The 20,713-nt window shown below is 42.5% G+C and overlaps 1 protein-coding gene across 1 annotated transcript in view; it reads right to left on the reverse strand.

Moving 5' to 3' along the window:
• cpxm2 (carboxypeptidase X (M14 family), member 2) overlaps window positions 1-19,467 on the reverse strand; it is a 57,335-nt gene extending 37,868 nt beyond the window's left edge. Inside the window, exons 1-3 of the mRNA XM_049564053.1 lie at window positions 18,813-19,467; window positions 12,140-12,241; window positions 4,088-4,197 (exon numbers count right to left, since the gene is read on the reverse strand). Of these exons, the coding sequence (XP_049420010.1) occupies window positions 4,088-4,197; window positions 12,140-12,241; window positions 18,813-19,095 (495 nt within the window). The 5' untranslated portion in view covers window positions 19,096-19,467. The remainder of the gene's footprint in view (window positions 1-4,087; window positions 4,198-12,139; window positions 12,242-18,812) is intronic.
• Window positions 19,468-20,713: the final 1,246 nt, after the last annotated feature.

Below are 20,713 nucleotides of genomic sequence, written 5' to 3' on the forward strand. Positions count from 1 at the left end.
GTCACACACATGCTGCGTGTGTGCTGACAGATCACATCGTTCATCTTCTTTGTCCAAATGTTAACATCACGATGACATACTGCACCCACATGCTGACTGCATGCTATTGCTGCCTCTTTATAGTGACTGTCAGGTCTCTTTGATGTACACTGACTCATTATTTAAAGATGTGAACACATGAGAATGGGACTTGGCATAATTTATAAACATTTATGTATACTCACGTCAAAGACAGTGGCGTAGAAGAGGGTATACGCAGGATGCAGGGTATACCCTCCTCTTTTTCTGCCTCTGTCTCTAGGAGAGTGAACCCACCTCCTCCTCTGTAACCTACCCATCTACCTAGCTGTACACCCACCTCATCAACTACCACTACAGGGTACATTATGTCAGTTCAAGGGAAAACTCGTCACCTTTAATGTGGATGTCCACTCCGTGTTGAGCGTAAATCTTGTCCACTAAAGAATAAATTCCTCAGTGAGAGCTACACTGACAGAGAAGGCTGCAGATCTGTCGTTCTTCCTGCATCCAGCACCATCATTTGTCACCTCCAGTAGCCCGAGGGTGTGCTCTAGATGCTGCTATAAAACAGGACTTCCTTGTTCTCCTCACTTGTATTGCACATTAGCTCTGTTTCCAAATGCAAATATGGCATCCAAAAATATGAGTGCAGAGGATGTTGTGAATGAGGATACATTTTTCTGAGTTTTGGCTGTTTCAGATCTTCAGCCGTATTTATTCAAGCCAAAGTATGCAGCTGTAGTAATGCAGTAGAGAGCCGACAAGGCTGCAGCTGCATTAACCATGTGAGAGGATATGGCCGACCAGGACCACTAAGGACCTGAGTTGCCTTTGCCTTTGGGTGTCAGAAGCTTGCACGAAATGCATCCTAGTAAATGTACTGTAGGCACTGCCGTCATCACTATACTCGCAGGAGAATTCAGCTTTCTCTGTCAGTAGCACGCACTGACGGATTTATGGCTTCATTTGGCTACCCTAAACATCAGCAATGATTTGACATCCGCATAAAAGATGCTGAGTTTTTCCTTTAAGTTTAGAACTGGGACAAAACGTTGCTTACTTTACATTTAAAGTCTTTATCAAAGTCTTTAACAAGAAAAAGTAAAGCTGGGGCAGGCAGTTTTATTTTGGTGTCATGGGGCAAAATTCCCATAATTACCTACATTGTAGGTATCTGGGAGAAAATTAGATTTCTGCACCTCTGCTTGGCTCTGCTTTCAAGCTTTAGAAAATCTTACTGGAGACTCTGGCCAATCACAGGTCATGAAAGAGAGAGAGGGCGTTCCTATTGGCTGTTCTACAAATGTACGTCCCTTCAGTGAAAGCCTCAGTTGGGGAGTGTCCTGCAGAGAAGGTCTGACAACAAATTAAATAAAACACAAGTTAATATCGGTGCAGCATTTCAGTGATGGAGAGATAATGTTGCTCATAGAGCCGTTTCAAGTTCATGCTTATGTAGCTAACGTTAGCTAAAGAATCAAATCACGTCCTCCTCGTCACTTCCCACCACTACAGACAACCTTACCAGGAGGAGAGCGGCAGCAGCTCTGGGAACTGACCCCCAGTTATGGCTGCAGCAACCAAACTTAACCTGTGCTGAGGGATCAGACTAACCTGGAAATCCAGATGCCTCGCCCCTAGCAAATTCTAATTTTCTCTGCACGGGGATCTGGCCCTGACGAGCAGAGCCCGGTGAATCGTCATCTGACCAATCAGATGAGTCTATCTGACAGAGGCAGGCTCTGTGCGGGCGTAACATGATGAGGACAGCGCTGCGCCGTAGGAGTCGAAAAGTAAACAGCCAAGATGGCAGCTGACGAAGGACCGCGTCCATTCAACTTAGCTTTGGAAGAAACACTAAGCCAACTACACTTAGGAACAGAAGACTGCCCTAGAAGCCTTCGTTTCCAGGGAGGACGTTTTTGCCGTTTTGCCGACGGGATACGGCAAAAGCATAATATATCAGTTAGCCCCACTGGTCGGCAAACCAGTGGGGCTTAGTGCAATGAATACGTCACCTTGTTTTTTGCTCTGATTGGCTATCATGCTATCCAATTGCGTGTAGTGGCATTTAATATGCCTCAGTTAGTGCCGCCCCTTGGGTAGGAAGGGTGTATTGGTGAGGGTCAGACTCAAAATTTTTCTAGATTTGAGTCTGGATTTCCAGGCTCAGATCAGACAGCTCCAACTCCCCGAAAACTTTCTGTTGCTGCCATTACACAGGTTAGACTTGGTGCTATTGCTGGCCACCAGCCTGCTATTACACCCAGTACTAAGGGGTTTGCCGCCCTCCTCCCAGGGAAACAGTGGCAGGGGGTAAGCCAGGGGGACTGCAGGGTGCTCACTAGCTAAACCTTGTCTCATTTGTGTTCTGATAAACAGAGAAAGAGGGGGACTGAGTGAATGTGTTGTGCATACCTCTGCAACAAAATAAGATTGAATAAATAATAAATAACACACTTGGTTACTGTATGAAGCACATGCATACAGGTGGTCAGATTATCGGAAAACTGCATACCCCAGCTTTAATGAAATAGCATTTGTCCTGTACCTCTGAAGAAATATAAGAAATATTGGATGGATTTGGATTTTGGATTTAGAGCTGGATTTCTGGAAACAAAGTTGGAATCATAGTTCTATAAATATACACATACTGTATACACATCTTCCAAATGTTATTGTGTTGCGTGGCTCAACATATTGATCGATCCAACTTCCTGTCTGGATCCAAGTCCAAAATGGAAAATATAAAAAATATGTTTGGCATGTGTACAAATGAAAACTAAACAATCTAAACGATACCCAGGCTTTCATTTACGGGCAGCTAGAAGGAGCATGTCCCAGCCAAGACGTAACTGTTAGCTGCCTTGAACCAAATTCCTAAAGCAAAAATGCATGTCTAAGTTTACTGTTGAATGATTTGTGAGATTTGCAAATAAATACTTCTGCCAAGCCGGAGTCTGTTCTGTGTACTGTTTGTCTGTCAGTTAGCAGAATATGTCACAACTTTGTTGACTGATTTTGAATGAAATATGGAGGGTGATTACTTTTTGGTGCCAGTCCTGATCCAGGTGCAGACCAAGGACCTTTTTTCTGCTGGGTAACGATTCAATTTTCACTTTCTGAACATTTCTTTAACAACTATTACAAATTTAGAGGGTGTCATTTTCATCTTGTCGAGTATTTCAGTTGTTCATGTTTCACTGTGTCCCCGAAAAAGAAAGTTAAATTCATCACAGAGCTGTTGGTGTCTGGAATTTAAACAAACTGTAGCAAGCTAAGAAAGTGGAAATAAACCAAGCTCACTGGCCACAGGCCCGATTCAACAGGCAACATCTGCTTTCTATGTTTTTCCTCCTGATTTACAGATAATTGTTCTCTACAACGGACACTATCTCTGCCTGTCTATGATCCCTGACAGGCACTCACACACACAGAGGTGCGCACACACACACACACACACACACACACACACACACACACACACACACACACACACACACACACGCACCCAACAAACAAATCTTTTGTTTTGTTGATTCCTGAAACATAATGCCTTGCTGTCTTGTGCGGATTAAGAGGGCATGTGTGCGTGTTTCACTAACTGTGTGGCTCCGGAGTAGCGCAGCCTGCAGAAGACGAGGCGTGTTGCAGACTGTACACATGCTAATACCCTCACAACACAGCTTGCACTAACAGGAAATACCTTTTCTCCCAGATGCCAGTCTTCTCTGTTAGGTTTGGGGATGTGCCCCTGGTTTGATTGCAACATTATTTTCTTTGCTGAGATGAGTATTAAAAATATGCTGAAGCAGAATGATAATGTCATTCACAGTTATCGCGGCCGGCATCTTTTCATGAAGCTGGAATATGAACTTAAAGTGATCCTGAAATTAAAAGATGCTATCTCTGGATCATATTTCTGTTGTAATGCAGCTTTGTGGGGGGAAAAAGACGCTTTCATGGAAGCTTCAGAGGAAAGGTGAGATCGCCCAGGGTAAAATACGAGCCCCAACATTTCTGCTAAGCTTGCCCAAGCTACCAGCACTTTGCATTCCCAGCTTACCTGAATGTTAAGACGACCTCTGTGTGCACCAAGGCCGTAGCGTTTTGTAGTTGAAGCGTGAAGCTGGAAATCATCAATCTTCAATGTCTCCAGTCCCATGGGAGGGCACTCTGGGTAACGAGAATGATAAATTGGTCTGTGATGGTGATGGTAATGTTATGTATCATGTGTTGCATTGCTTACAGCACAGTATAGCTCCTGACTTCTTGATTCGACAGTAATGAGCAATTTAGACTTTTTGCACAGCGAGCTCAAATGTGTGAAGCAAACGAGACAGCAGCTGCAGTGTGTTTGTTAATGAGAAGGTCTATTAATAGGAGCTTTATACAGAAAACATACTGTAGTCAACACACAGTGAACACCCAGCAATTTCATTCCTAATTAGAGCAGACAGCGATTGCTATTATGGCGGCCATTATCAGTGTTGCTGTTTCTTCATCTGCCTCCGAACCAAACAACTCAAAATGGAAACTCTTCACATCTTGAAATATTCTCTTCAAACGAGTCTAATTTGCAGCTAATTTCATCACCTGTTAAAAACAAACAAAGACAAGTTCATGTGCACACTAATTTTCTCTGAAACCCAAACTACAGCAGGTGAGTCTGTGTGACTGAAATGGAGTCTAACAGCGTGACGAAGGCTTTGATGTCTAAACTGTTAAGAATTTCAAATTGTTTCAATCTTCACAGATGATTAATGACTGTACACTATGAATGCTTCCTTTCTTGTAATTTTGCATCCTATCGCAGCCATCTCACTGCACCCTGAATTCTTGATTAAACTGTTGAAGTGGCAAAGGCAGTATCATGAAAGGGAGAAAATGGGAAACTGCAGCAGCTGCGGCTGCAAACCTGTCAAGCATGTTTAGAGGTACTGGTGAAAGAGATATATAATTTGATGAAAGAAAGATACTTCAGTGTCAGAAGGGTTTGAATTAATAAAAGCTCTATTCTTACATTGCTGAATACCTACGCAAGACAGTTCACCCCAAAATCAAAATACATATTTTTCCTCTTACCTGTAGTGCTGTTTATCAGTCTAGATTGTTTTGGTGTGAGTTGCAGAGTGTCGGAGATATCAGCCACAGAGATGTCTGCCTTCTCTTGAATATAATGGAACATTTGAAAATCCCAACAGCAATGTCTCTTTCTGGAAAACATGACCTGGTTACTCAAGATAATCCACAGACTTTGCTGTGAGCAGTTTCATGTAGGAACTATTTTCTTTCTACTGAACAACACCTGCCAACTATCACTGTATAAACTTAACCTACGTAACGTTACATAGGTTAAGTTTAGGAAGAGAAACACAGTGATGGCTTATCTTAAAAATGACACTTGGTTTCACACAGACCTGAACACCTGTCTCCTGGGTGAAAGTCCTGTGTTTTGTGACCCTGCGCTGTCACGAGCATGAGCTTCTAATCGATGAGTAGATGCACAATTCCCTCTGCGCAGTAATATGGTTGGCAGATGTAAATTTTACAATGGTTCATAGTTCCTCAAATTAGCGCTCCATGAATTACATAACATACCTAACATGAAGTTATAGAGGAAAGGTTTAGGAAAAAAAAACATGGTGGTGAAGTAACTTAAAATGACTCAAAGTTAACTAAATTTCACCTGGTTCTGAGTGCCCGTGTCTTCAGGAAAGTCCCTGGAGAAAGTCCTGTGTTTTGTAACACATCTGCCACCCAACCTCTGACCTTACGGTGCCACTTCCTTCTTTACTCATGTCACATGATTGCAGCCTCCCAAAAACTACACATGATTACTGACTCATAATTACATGGGATATTTACAAATTTAGTCTCTCCTCCATGAGTAGATGCACACTTCCTTCTGCATGGTGATACAGTTGGTGGGTGTAATTCAGTAGAAAGAAATTACTTCCCACATGAAACTGCTCACAACAAGGTCTGTGGATTAGCTCGAGTAACCAGGTCATGATTTCTGGAAAGAGACATTGCAGTTGAGTTTTTCAAATGCATTATGTTATGCACTGATCACCACAAGTGCCATCTAATTCCATTATATTTGAGAGAAGGCAGACATCTCTACAGCTGATATCTCCTCACTTGGCAACTCAGAACAATCTTGACTGACAAGTAGCACCACCAACACTATAATCCCAACTTGTCAAATACCACTAATTTGTCAGAGGACCTACACTTCAAAATATGATGCGCTACATACCCTTCTGCATCACTTTTGGATGCTCAAGGTCGGCATGTCAATTTACGCTTGTTACATGCACCGTGTGTTACAGGCTCACCCTTTTTCCCCTTTAAGGATGCTGGCCTTCAAAGTAACATGTGAGGGTGTGATGTGTAATTCATTGTGTATGTGGAGGGAAGCAGTCCTCTCGGGGTGTCATGGTGAAGACGCGTGCAGCAAGTGGTGATGATAGCAGTAGAGTTAAGTGTCTGTATAAGCTCAGGGCTACTGTTTGACCTCATGAGAAACCCACGTTTGTTGTTTTGTGATGAAGACTGCAATAAAGCCATTGCTGTGAACGGCACCTGAACACCTCACCATCCTTCCTTCCTTCCGCAGAGTGGTCGAAGCTAGCAACCAGCTAATAATGAGCCAAGCTAAAATTAATGTAAATAAACCAGGGTGTTCTCAACTACAGTTGCCGGTAAGCTGTCACTTAGAGAGGTAACGTGTCTTTTCAAAATACACTTCTCTTTTCACAGTAAACGTGCAGTTTCTGCTCGTTACATGCATTCAGTCTTTTTCAAAATAAACGTACACCTCGTTTTTTATGGTTATGTCATCTAGGCAAGAAAAGGTTCATGGTTAGGTTTAGAAAAAACATCAAAGTCTGCCTTAAAATATGAAGGTTTTTTACTATCGTACAGTTAGTACATCTGTAGGTACATCACGTGATATACGACACTAGTTTAGCTACCCATAATGGTACATTACGATGCTATTAAAATAACTCGATTGACTTTTGGTTTCACACATGAAATAAACAGCGGACTCTAGGGTGAAAGTCCAGAGTTTGTTTGCAGACTTTCTTGCTGTTTTTTTACTACGGTAGTTGCCGGTCACAAACTGCTGCTCCTGTCTCTGTGCACCGTCGGAGTCTGACGTCAAGATCCACTGACTAAGCGGTGGTAATTTGACGAGTTGGGGTTGAGAACGACCTGGCACTTCAGGTAAAAAGAAAAATATGTATTTTGGATTTGGGGGTGAACTGTCCCTTTAATGCATGCCCACTGTATGCTTAAACACTGGTATGCGCTATAGACTGAGAGTCTGTTTGGTGCCAGTCCTATTAGCAGACACTGGATAAGCTGACAAACGGGTCAAAATCATAAAAAGTTGTTGGATCCTTCAAGACCTTTTGCACGACATAGTTCCCTTAGAGCACTCCAGCAATTTTAAATTGCTCTTCCATAAAGTTGGGACACAGATAGATTAAAAAAAGAAATCAAAGCAGCAGAGGCTGAGGTATCCTGAATTTTAGTTCGTGCTATGGATCCAACATTTCCCATAAGCGACCTAATAATGTCTTTTTATTTGACCTGTGCTGTTCGTCATTCTGTGTTTTCAGGTCTCCAAGCTGAGATAACCCCGATGACATCACCCTGATGATGGTTATTTAGGTCAGACCTGACTCTCAGACATGTTTCCACTTCACAATCACATGGTCATTACTGTGGAAGATTAGACTACTGATAATGTGCAGGTATCCTCTAAGCCCAAACCAAAGGATGTGAGTAATCTACAATGCAACGACTCCCAAAGTTCATATCTTTACTGGCAGTCCAGATCATGGCAATTAGCAGTCATCCATATGACTAATCATCTTGTAATTAAGTCCTTGAGTATGGCAATTATCCAGTAACGCCCACTGATGCCACAGCAACGGTTTGGCAGGCGTGCAGCCATCTTCGATGCACTCCACCTTCATTGTAGAAAAACACAGTCTTTAAAAGAGAAGGCTGCACATCACTTAAGAATGTTTTCATTTGCTGCTGGAGGGAGTTTGCAGTTCATTTGAACAAATGCCTGTCTTTAAGTGATTGCAGAGACCAAGCTGGTGTTCACTAAATGGAGCTCTTTGTGTGAGATTGGCTCATCTTTTACACTACAATGGATATCAACCAGTGAGTGCCAAACGGCTAAATCAAGGTCGGTGTGTGAAATCCCTGCTGCCCAACAGCTCTTTGGGTCAGATCATGCCGTTTGCAGACTTCCCCGGATCACGGCGATAGAATTTCAGAGCAAGAATTTCCGACTGGGCACCGGTCTGTTTGTACATGCAGCATATGCTGCGCATGTTGCTGTCATACAGCCAGGACTTTCTTCGCACATGCACATTCACAAGTGTAACAGGCACAGAGAAGACGAAGACGTTTTGTCTGAGAATACTGTAGATTTTTTACTTTTGCTTTTACAGGATGTATGCATGTGAAGTCCTGCAGTATATTTGAGCCATAAAGGAAGCTGGCTTTGCATCGTGTAACTGTTCCAGCAGCCTGATATGAGCCTGACACACTGAGGACCGTCAATCACATGAACCAGGATTTGTAAAGACGCCAGAGACAGAGAAGATCGGCATCCAAAATCCACACATGCATGAGACAATTTATGTTTAGTGCATAAAGCAAATTCATTCCTGCTGTAAAGCTGAGGAGTAAAACTTGATTAACTAGCCACTGGTAACTAAGGCCGGTTAGTGTAGTATTCACAGTAACTCTATACAGCAATAAAGCACATGTGCTGATACCTGTGACCCTGTATTCCTATATTTAAAACCCTCTTGGAATCGGTCCACAGGCTTCCTGAATGGAGGGAACATGAGGGACAACCAAGCCCTCAAAGCAGCCCAAAGGATGGAGGTTAGCAGGGCAAAAATAAATGGGTTCCTGCCATGTTGCAAAGCCCTAAATCATTATCACCATCTGAATGCAATCCTTCACACAAGACCCACACAGGGACAAAGCATCTGGCCATAACAGTAATGTGTAATAGAAAAGACAAAACAGACATATGTTGCTATCGAGGCCACTTGGGATGTTATTGCTGAGGCAGGAAGTTTAGTGCATTTGTACATTACGAGATCTTTATTCACATCTGGTGGTGCAGTATTGAAATACTTTAAATGTTTTAATTCTCATGTTTATGTACTGAAAGCTTCAAACTGCTTTAGTCGAGCACCATACCAAGTGGTGTCTGTACACTTGAGGCGAGACTAACCTTTGCTGCACAGCGGCTCCTGTGAACAAAAATGGCAGCATATTAAATTTGCATGTTGGCCAAAAATGGAAAAGTCTGAACAACTTTTTTGGCATCAGCGCCCAGCAACCAACAACTTCCATTTGAATTGAATCAGTCGCCATCTTGGAACAGTTTTCAGTAAGAATGGAACAGCAAGTCGGAAATGACAATCATGTTTCTTGTTGTAGTTTTGTGACAAAACCACTGAGTGACTAGGAGCAAATAAACTTTCAATTTCAATTTCACTTTATTTATTTAAAAAGGGACACTGCATATTAATGAACTCACTCTACGACAGGAAACAGCACCTGAAAATAAAAGCTTGTGCTGGACATTCATTGTACTTCAAAATAAAGTGTGTTTAACAAACTTGACTCATTCGCAAGTCATTTGCAGTCCATTCAGAATGGGCCCTCGACCCAGCAGTTGGGAGCCATTGACCTAGAGTTTAAAAACGTTAGCTAACAATAGCCAACATAAGCTACTAGTCATACCAGACTAAGTAAGGCTGTAACAACCCAGGTCGTCCAACACTAACACATTCTCACTTTGACCTCGTCCCAAATAGATATTTGGTCATGGACTTTCTACGTCGAAATATTGCGTGCAAGGTACCCTGGATGTGTTTGTTGTTGACGTTCTGGGACACCGTGTCAACTTCAGCCTGTTACATGCAATGTCTGTTGTCAAAATACACTTCCGTGTTCACAGGAAATGTACAGTTTGCATACAGTCTCTTTCAAAATAAATCTACATCGGTACAACACTGGGAATTAGCTTCTTTTTTTTTCTTCAACAACAAATGTATGCTGTTACGTTGAGGCAACAAAATCATGTGGTCGGGTTTAGACAACAAAACCACATGTTAAGGTTTCGAAAAAAAAAATAAATAAATAACAGGGTGGCTTTACATACAAACAGGAAGCAAACACCAGCCTCCTGGGTGAAAGTCGGTGGTTGTTGGACCCATTCACCACACCTTCCATCCACCCTACTGGTACTTTTTGACCCTGTAACTTACGTTGTTGTCTGGGTTAGGGTTTCCCTCTAGCCATGCTGGGCACCGTTAAACAACAACAGCAACCAGCCACGTCTCATGCCAATGTGAAAAGACAGCTTTTTTCATCTGTGTCTGATACCGGAAGTCACTGCCCAAGCGCCGCTATTCGACGACTTTGGAATGAGACCAGGTTGCAAATACAGACATTTGTCACATCTCTCGGTGTTTCATAGCTACGCACAGGGCGTCCTTAAGCGTTTCTATTGTGAAACGGTCACAGTTAGGTTTAGGCATCAAAATACTTAGGTTAACAAATGACCATGCCTTGGGGTAAAATAAGCATGTTTGTCATGTTCGTCACTAACAAAACCTGACATAAATACATGTCATGAGTGATGTCAGTGCGCGATAACCGTATGTAACTAACATAACATCATGTTAACACTGACCTATGGTTTCACACATGACACAAACTGTGGTCTCTTTGATGAAAGTCTGGTTTTGTTTGACCTATACGCCTCCTTCCAGCCCTACACAGTCTCTCTTGCTTCCTTTCATTGAAAAGTGAAGGATTTTTCTTTTACATCAAGACTATTTAACATCATCGCACCCTGACCTATGAAACAATCTTTACTTTTCAACAGCCCAAACTTTGCCTCCACAGCTTGACTGTGCACATGTGACAAACTGCAAAATCAGAGTGGAAACATTCTGTTTCAGCACATTTCCTTTACGTCCAATGGGAATAATGAACGAGCACATCCGCTGAATCAAACTTTGAAAATCTGCCCTGGTCTTAGACACCCCTTTAATGAATTCCCTATTGTTACAGTATGTGTGGATGTGGCAGACGCTGAGGTTCTGCTACACCTCCAATAACGGCCGATTAATTACAAATTAGGAGGCTAAACCATTTCTAACGTTGAGGGATGAGGCTGCTTATAGGAAGTGTATAATTTTTACATTTCACATAAATCAGCTGCTACCAGGAGACGCTGAGACAATTTTGGAAAACACATCGGTGTTGAGTCACAGGTTCAGCCGTGAAAACATGATTTTGGGAGCCTGAGCCTTCCAGATCTCGACTGCGTGGGCTTCTTTGTGCCAGGCGTGTCGGCACGGAGTTCCCATTTTCCAACATGCGAGAATATCCAACTTTCTGCTCCCATTCCCCGGTGCCAAATTAAAAATGGCAGCCTTTCTGTCTGCCTCGGTAGGTTCCTTACAATAGCTGCAACATAAACACATAAATTCACAGTTGGCCACCACAGCCACTCTTAACCTCCCAGAATTATTAAATACAGTTTCCCATTATGCTAGAGATGCCTGACACTGTGTAAATAAGTCTAATAAGGGCAATACCACCACGTTCAGAGCTGTGGAAAGTTTGAGGTCAAAGCACATGTGCTTCGCCCCTAAATCACGCTCTCAGTCAAGTGAGTTTAATCTGTCATCTGACATGACAGGAAGTCTTCTGGGGCATTCTGGCTGCAGTTAAATAAATATACCATGATGCACTGAAACCAAACACAATGCTTCATAGGCAAAGAAGACATCAGTGCCTCTGTGGCTTGACTCCACTTCTGAGAGCATCATTTTATAGTGCCAAACTTTTCCTCCCAGGGAAAATGCTCTCTGTAAAACTCTCCCCCTTTCCAAAATATTTGTCATCTGTGAGAGAGTTTGTCTCTTTTTTCTCAACCTAACGGCTCCCGTGAAAGCAGAGAAATGATCCATGCGTGTCAGAGGGAAGATGAATTTTTATGAGATCATGAATTTCCCATAATAAGCCAGAGTGTCACCAATTGTTCACTCACCCTCTTTTAGCGAGCTGTATTGTCCTTCTCCTTCTGAGATGCTGTTTGGGGTTTTCAAGCCGTTCTTCTTGTTCTTGTCTGCCTTTTTGTTGGCTGTTTTCACTGTGGAAGGAAATGACATTAATGCAGGGACAAAAATAAAACAATTTTCATTTTTTAAAAGGAGGGTGACAGTCGAATCACCTTTAAAGGAACGGTATGTAAGATTTAGGGGGATTTAATGGCATTGCAGATTGCAACAGGCTGCAACTTCTCCTGGTTACAATTCCTTCACAGTTCATTGTGCGGGGCGTTTGTAGTGGGTGCTGAATTATCAGCAGAGGTTTCCTCCTCTCTGAAACAAATGGACCAGGAGATTGAAACTGGTAAAAAAAAACACAGAATAAAGCTGAATAAAGCCATTTCACGTTACAAATCAGTGTTTTTCCTACTCTGTTTGGCACACCCCAGATGGGCAGCTACCCCAGCACCTGCTAAAGTGTGCTCACATTTTTTCTCTGATAGCTAAAGATCCAGACGTTCAGGAAGTTTTTATGGGAAGCCAAGTTATCCACAGAGGTCTCTTCTTCTGAAAACAAACATAGATGGTGATCTAAACTGGTAAAAACACCGGATAAAGCAGTTTAATGTTTGATGCTCTCCTGGCGCGAAAACGCAAATGGCCTTATATAGGGTCAGTGTTTGGGTTGTCCATTTTGAGCTGCCATAGAAACATGGTGCAACATGGCAATCTCCTTAAACAAGCAGTAAATATAAGTGGTTCATTCTAAGGTAACGAAAACACAACATTTCTTATTTTCAGGTGATTACACACGAAAGGAAACACACTTCTTTTAGTATATTCCATCTCTGCCAATATATCCCCCTACATCCTGCACACTGGACCGTTAAAACTGTTGATTCATTGTTGTTAACGGTGAGGGAGTGTTGACTCACGCACACACACAAAGTATTTGGTTGGATTCAGTCCTACACATATGGATAGATTCAGGATATGGGTCTGAACCAAGAGACAATCTCTGGGCACAGAATTTGAAAATGTTTAACTCCTTTGCTCCTCGCTTTCAATTACAGTATGTCTCCCTCTTACAGTCACTGAGCCAATGCTCATTCAGATCTTTGATACAGTGATACCAGGAGCCTCAAGGTTCGAATCAGTCATGAAAGCAGACTGTACAAGAAGCATGGCGGTAGAACTAGATCAGTGACAGTAAATTATGGCATGGAAAGTTAAATTTTGTTTTGGAAAAGGAGACATTAGCACTGAAAAATAGTTCTCCTGGAAAGTAAAATTCAGGCATTAAAAAAAAAAAATTATTTTGATTTTTTTTTTTTTTTTGATAATCTGATAATCTTAAGATTTTTTGCATCATATCACACTTGAAAGAAAGATGTTCTCCTCTTAAGATGGATTTATACTTGTATGTCAGTTCTATGAAGAGCCTACACCATAGCATACACACCTGGCCTACGTCGTTGTGAGCATTTATACTTGTGCGGTGGTGTGTTTGTGTCACTCTGCAGTTACACCTCCAAAACACTAGTAGGCGGTGGAGGTTTCTGTGAAATGCTGTAAAGTTTAGTTGATTCAAAACACACCCCAAACCATATTTAACGTGGCTTAATAGCAACAAAAATCATATGAATTTAAAGCTAAGTTAAAGTCAAAATGACGCCCTACCTACGACATGGGCTCTATGCTGAAGTAGAGCCTACACTGTAGCATGACGTGCACCTTCCCAGAAATGTAACATGTCACAGTGACACAGACCTCCTGTCTATTTCTGTAAGCTGAAACCATTTCCCTCAGTGGAAACAAAGCTTTTATTTACTTTAATTTCACAGATAAGAAACAATAAATTGTGAAGACAGTAAAGCCTCCACAAAAATAATATTTTAAGTCTTGTGTGTGATTTATCCTGGCTTCATATGAGCAGAGGAAAACTCTGCTTGTCGCTAGGCTAATTCATACAATGTAAAATGCCATAGACTTGTTCTAATAACGTTAGCATGTTGTATTTGTTTGGAGAACGTGTTTAGTATAAGACAGTTGTTTTGTCAGTGAACCTTGTGAGTTGTAATGGAGCCAAATTATGTAACTTTACCATTGTTAAATGTTGCTGTTGTCCCTGGCGCCCCTAGGCTAATTTATACAATGTAAAATGCCATAGGCGTGTGCAAATAACGTTAGCATGTTGTATTTGTGGGGAAAATGTGTCCAGATAAAGACAAGTGTTTGTCTGTGAAAGCTGCAAGTTATAGTGAAGCTGATTTGTGTACTTGTGTTTGAAATTTTCTCTATTAAGCCATGTTTATGTGTGTTTAATGTGTGTTTTGAATCAACTAAACTTTACAGCATTTCGCAGAAACTTCCACCAACTAGTGTTTTGGAGGTGTAACTGCAGAGTGACACAGACACCGCACAAGTATAAATGCTCACTACAGCATAGGCTACATGCATAGAGCTGATACACAAGTATAAATCCCCCCTGAGTATGCAGACTCTATATAAATCACATTCTCTTGCGATCCCATTAAGTGACAGAAAGTTTAAACTGCAAAAGACTGGAAAAAACACGCCAAAAAAGAAGTGACATGAAGAAAAAGATAAGAAGAAGAATGCCACTGAAAAACACATCAGAATGCAAAAGATATAAAAATAAAAGAATTTTAATGTCTCTGTATTATTTGACAGTGGAATTTCTTTCAGTGCCAATGTTCCTTTTTTTAATGCCAAACCTTACTGTCACTGTTCTAGCTCCACAGCACCGGGGCAGGGAGTCATGGAAGTGAGGCGTGTGCTTTGTAGTTGACAGAGTGTCATGTCAGGATAGGCCCCACGTGATAACAATCCTTCTCACATCTGAAAGTCTTTTCCTCGTCTCATTCTGGGGACAGGTTAAATCCTCCACAATGCTCCCAGCTGTGTATGTGGTTTCAGTGTAACGGATAAAGAGTAGAAGGCTCTGAGATATGATCATCTGGACGCTGGTGAGGTACAGGCAATAATCAGAGAACAAACAAAGTAAATGCCCTGTGTTTAGAATTATACTCAAGTACAAAAGCCTTCAAATAAAAAAAGTTTCACAGTTTGTGAAAAGAATACAGTATTTGAGATACAAGATTGTCACCCTTAATTCTGTCTTTTAACCATAATAAAACAGGGAAATTTGAGGTTATGGAGTGAAATAATTAAAATCCCCAATATAAAAATGTGAAGTTTGACATACTTTTTGTACCTTGGACCATTAAATCCACTATTTTATGCTTTCAGATCAGTTGAAGGTCTCCATGCTTTTCTACAGACTGGGAAAGTTCTCCAACCTTTTTCTTCATCTAACATCCATCCATCCATTCATTTTCGTAACTGCTTATCCTCTTGAAGGTCAAGGAGGGGCTGGAGCCTATCCCAGTTGACACTGGGCGAAACGTGTGGTACAACCTGGACAGGTCACCAGACTATAACAGGGCTGACACATAGAGACAGACAACCATTCACACTCACATTCACACCTACGGACAATTTAGAGTTACCAGTTAACCTGCATGCCTTTGGACTGTGGGAGGAAGCTGGAGTACCTGGAGAAGATGCATGCTGACATCGTCCATAGACATGTCTGCCTTCTCTCTAATATAATGGAACTAGATGGCACTCAGCTTGTGGTGCTAAAAATGCAAAAAAAAAAAAAATGCATTTGAAAAACTCAACAGCAATGTCTCTTTCCAGAAATCATGACCCAGTTACTCAAGATAATCCATAGACCTTGTTGTGAGCAGTTTCAGGTAGGAACTATTGTCTCAGTCTTACTCCTTCTTGCTTCTCATTAGTTAGTTAAGAGATATGTGACCCATAACAAGGAAGTGTAGCCAGGACATTTGGTTGTTGTAAAACTGCTGAAGTGTGGAGAAAGGTAGGCTGAATCCAAATCCCCTCTGGAACTGCAGACTGAGCTCTCGCGGACTTCAGCTGTATGTACTGTGTAGTATTTACTGTTGTCATGTAAAGTCTGCGAGGGCAGAGACTGATGGACAGCCCTCGAGACTGTTTTACTTGTTGCTGTGGAAAGCCTAAACTATTGCTGCTGTTCATATATCCACCTTAGTCCTAGCTGCCATGATATCTTGCATGAATTATGGGTGCAACTTCCGGCACTGAACCAATATGGGCGATTTCCAATGGTAACAGTTTGTTTACAGAACTCTATTCTTCTTTCCAAGAGCAACTGGGAAATATACCTGTTATAGCTCAAACTGGATTATGTGATCATACCAAAGCCATCTCTGACAGCCATCTCAAAGCATTGGGGTTTTTTTCCTTTGCAAAAACAAAAATGTAGCTTGGACTGGTTGTTAGTCGTTACAGACACGGACAGTGCAACAGGTACCAGAGCTCCACAAAGACATTTTAGAAAATGCTAAGTTAATATTAGTTAAATATTTGTTAAAAAATAAATCAGCATTTGCTAAACTGAAGGCAAATTACTTTGGAAAAGAACCAGCGCTGACGAGTAGAGTAGCCACTGGGACTAACCACAGACAGTCTATGGGACTAACTAGCTTACTGGTACTTCCGCTATCTCACTGGAAGAAAATGTTTGTGTAGACTGTTTCGCTGATGCTCTGTTGCTAGGGCAACAGCTTTGGTCCTGTTATTACTGCATTAACAAACATTCTGGCAGAAACTACCAAGGGACCCATTAGAATGTTTGTGTTGTCAAGTTTGAAATGGTCTATATAAGGACAGGACTATAACTCAATAAAGTGGGCATTACTGACATTAGAAACCTTCTTTTGTTGTTTTTCAGCCAATTGTTTAGCCTATTTCACTGCACAGCCTGATAGGCTGCAATAATAAAATGTATTTTCAGTCCCTCTACAGCCTATACTTCTACATATCTGTGTATCATGATGTGGTTGAAGATTATTTCTGGCCCACACAATTCAAGTATTGAACAGGCCTAACTATCAGTAACTATTTTACACAATCATAGTTTTTTTTTTTTTTCGACAGTTGAAAAACCCATAATGTCACGTCTGTATTGCAATGAATCATGGCTTATTAAATCAGTGAAATCTGCTGAAGTCTGCACCCCAAGCAGACTCTCTGGAAGTCTGCTGAAAGTCCGCTCGAGGCCTCTAGTGGACTGGATGAATTGTAGCTTTGGGCAGCCCTCAGCACTCCCTGACTTCCTGGAAACGCACCTGCAAAGTCGGTGAGTCTGCAAGTGCGGTAAAGTCCGGACATTTGGATTCAGCCATAAAGTGCTGCTTAGGAGAATATCTGTCTCCTTGCTGTGTACTCCCAACAAGAATGACCCAACCACCTCACATCGAACCCTAATGCTACACCTTTGTTGTGTACATCTCGCACTGTCATGAGCTTCTCATCCATGAGTCAATGCACGTTTCCTTCTGTGCAGGAGGAAGAAAATAGTTCCCACATGAAACTCCTCACAAGGTCTGAGGATTATCTTGAGTAACCAGGTCCTGATTTGGGGGTGAGCTGTTCCTTTAAGTACAGTTTTTCATTTGATTCTGTGACTTGTGACTTCCACTAAAGCTGTCAGTGATTTTAAACAGTCCTTGCAGTATTCATGGGCCTCTTACAGCACTAATGCATCTTGTTGCTATGATGCAGTGTGATAAACAGCTCTCACCAAAGAGAAGCAGTGACTTCTCAATATTTCTCTGTTATCATATTCCTCCTCTAGTACCACCTGCAGCAGGTATCCCTGCTGAGACACGTGAAGCCAGATGCCTGAGACATGAGGTCACTGTCGACACAGCTGCTCTAAATTATCTGCCACCAACCAACCGAAAACCCCTCACGCCTGTTACTGTCTACCAATCGCCTGGCAGGATCTCAAACATACCTACAAACCTGCTACTGCATGTGCTGCGTGTCCCATACAGAGAGCTGTGAGCCGTGTGTTTCTATGTGGATTATAGCAGGACGGCATTGCTTTGGGAAAAAAACGTGGATTTCACATGTGTTCTGGCTCCGACGTGTAACAAAGTCCTGACCTCTGCCGTGGGTGAGGCTGTTAATCCTGCTGCTGTGCAGAAGCCGCACAGAGACTCTGATCTATGTGTACGGGGAGGGGAGAGCGGGGAGGAAGACTACCTGAGGAGGTCGTTGTTATTGTTTTTTCGCCGCACATCCATCACCATGTGAATTGAGATCAGCTGCTCGTCTGAAGTCAGCTGAAGTCATGTCCAAAAACTAACTTTTAACTTTCAACACTGATTTTTCAGCTTTATGTTGTTCTGAAAATTCCTTTTTTTTTAAAGCATCAGCTGATTAATAAAAACACAGAAAGGTTTTTTGGGGGTTAACATTTGTGTTTTACTGTTAAAGTCCAAAACACATCCTTGCTACTTTTATTTTTACTCTTATTTTGATGAAAATTAATGCCGGAAAAAGCTCAAATGACCAGCCATACACTGTCATCTAGTGGCAACACTGGCTCAGAAAGTTGCTTCAAAACTATCAGCAGAACTTTGGTCTTCTATAATGATTTAAAGACATCATTAGTGCTGATTGGTTGCCTGTGGCACTGTAAAGATGATGTTGTGAAGGACTTCCAGAGCAACAATGCAGTTTTTACTTTTACTACTGAGACTGTGAGAAAGTTCTCAAGTTGTCCGTCTAAAGAGATGTCAGTGCTTTTACCTGATTTTGCATCAGCAGTGGTTTTATCCGTCTGCCTGCTGCTGTCTGCTTTTCCCTTGGGCACTTTCTTGCTAGGGTTTTGGCTGGGGTGCCCACGCCTGTCAGGTATCGAGGCCACAGGCTTCTCCAGCACTTGGACCTGGTTGTACTGCTCTCTTGTCAGCAGCTCCTGCATGTAGTAATCCTCATCCTCACCGGCAGAGCCGCGGCTGAGTTCCGCGAGCCCCACGAGGAGTCCCAGCAGAGCCAGGGGGGTTAGGAGGCTGAGGCACCGTCTTGTCATGACCCGGGGGATTATCTCCAGCTGTGAGTCCCAATGCCGTCTCCAGAGGAGCCTGCTGCTGCTGCCGGGCTGTGTCCCATCAACTGCTCCCCTTTCCTCTCCCTTCCCACTCCAACACGGAGAGTTCACAAAGTTCTCAGAGCGCTCCAAGTCACTGACGAAAGCAGCGGAGCCAGAGGGTCCATGGACGCCTTAGTCTGGGAAAAATGCAGTGAGGGAGGGAGAAACACAGAGAGCAGGAGATGAGGGAGAGGAGAGGGAAGAGGCAGGCAGACAGACAGTACACTTCTCTCCTTTAGATGCTGGCAGGTGACTCGAAAAGAAACATTTTTTCAGTCTCTGTTATAGATTCAAAGCAGTCCAGCCTGCTGACACATTGCAGAGTCATTTTATTGGTGTGGGTAGAAGTAAAACAAAGATAGAAAGCTCTCTGGGACACATACATTGACACATTCAGGATCTGCTTTCATCTCCATCTCCTCCCACCCTGTCTGGGGCAGGCTTTAACCAGAGGAAAGTTTCTTCTTTCCTGTGGGGGAATGAACTTAAACATCTCTTTCTTAACCAGTTTGTAATTCTGTGTGTCCAAGGGAGAAGCAGAGGCGAGTTCCCCTCAACCACATGGGGTGTGTTTAAAGTCCAAACTGGCACATGTGCATTCCCAAACAAGCAGTAGCAGCCCTGACCAGTAAATCACACTGGATGTGCAGCTGTTAGTTTAGTACAAAGAGCACTCATTGAAAGTCTCCTAACACCACATGATATCCTTTTGCTGGGAAAGCTAATTAACTGGTTGCTCTTCTTCAAGCTGCCTCATTTGCCGAGGCTGTTACAGCCAGGACCTGTTTGGACTCTGCAGTAATTTGCACATTCACAAGCGGCTGCAATTTAAGCGTACAAAGTCTTTGTGGAGCGTCCGGGCACGTTGCAACACAGGGATGGAGCGATGCCCTGTGTGTCACACCTCATCACATCAGCGCTGTCTGTTCCTCGCGAAGCTGTTTCTCTCCTTCTCTCTCTCCCTCTTTCACACTCACACACACAAACATGACTACAGCAGCTGATGGAGCCTTCCCAAGAAGACAGTAACAAAGCGCAAAGCCAGCAGACAGACTGACACACTCCTGATTAAAACCATATTTTGCCAGCACAAAAGATTTCTCTTTGTGTTAGATAAAGGTTTCATCACAGGGAGCCCGACGTTGGGAGTTATTTCTAAGCAGAGACTATGATGTCTAGCCCTGGGCTTAAAATATTTAGTCATAAGGAGAAGTGGGATTCCACTGAACATTTGCACAACTAATAAGTACAGCTTTTGACATTTCATCAACCTGAGGCAAGGCAAACTAAAGCAGAGATAATAATCAGTGCCCTGCCTGTGCGCTGCCCAATTTAAATGCGCTGGTTCATTACACATAACTGATGTGGATAGACATTGCATGCAGAAAACTCTGAATAGGTTGTATGGAGATCAGACTTTACACCTGAGACTGAGATGGATTCTGAATAGCAGCTAAAGGAGGCTGAGGCTGCAGGCTAATCACAGACGAACAGGATCTGGAGTGGGTGGACAGCTCGAGGCTGGAAGACTTTATGCTTGGCTGGCACAGTCTTTCGC

Source organism: Epinephelus fuscoguttatus, linkage group LG20 (assembly GCF_011397635.1).
Source record: "Epinephelus fuscoguttatus linkage group LG20, E.fuscoguttatus.final_Chr_v1".
NCBI classification, from domain to species: domain Eukaryota; kingdom Metazoa; phylum Chordata; class Actinopteri; order Perciformes; family Serranidae; genus Epinephelus; species Epinephelus fuscoguttatus.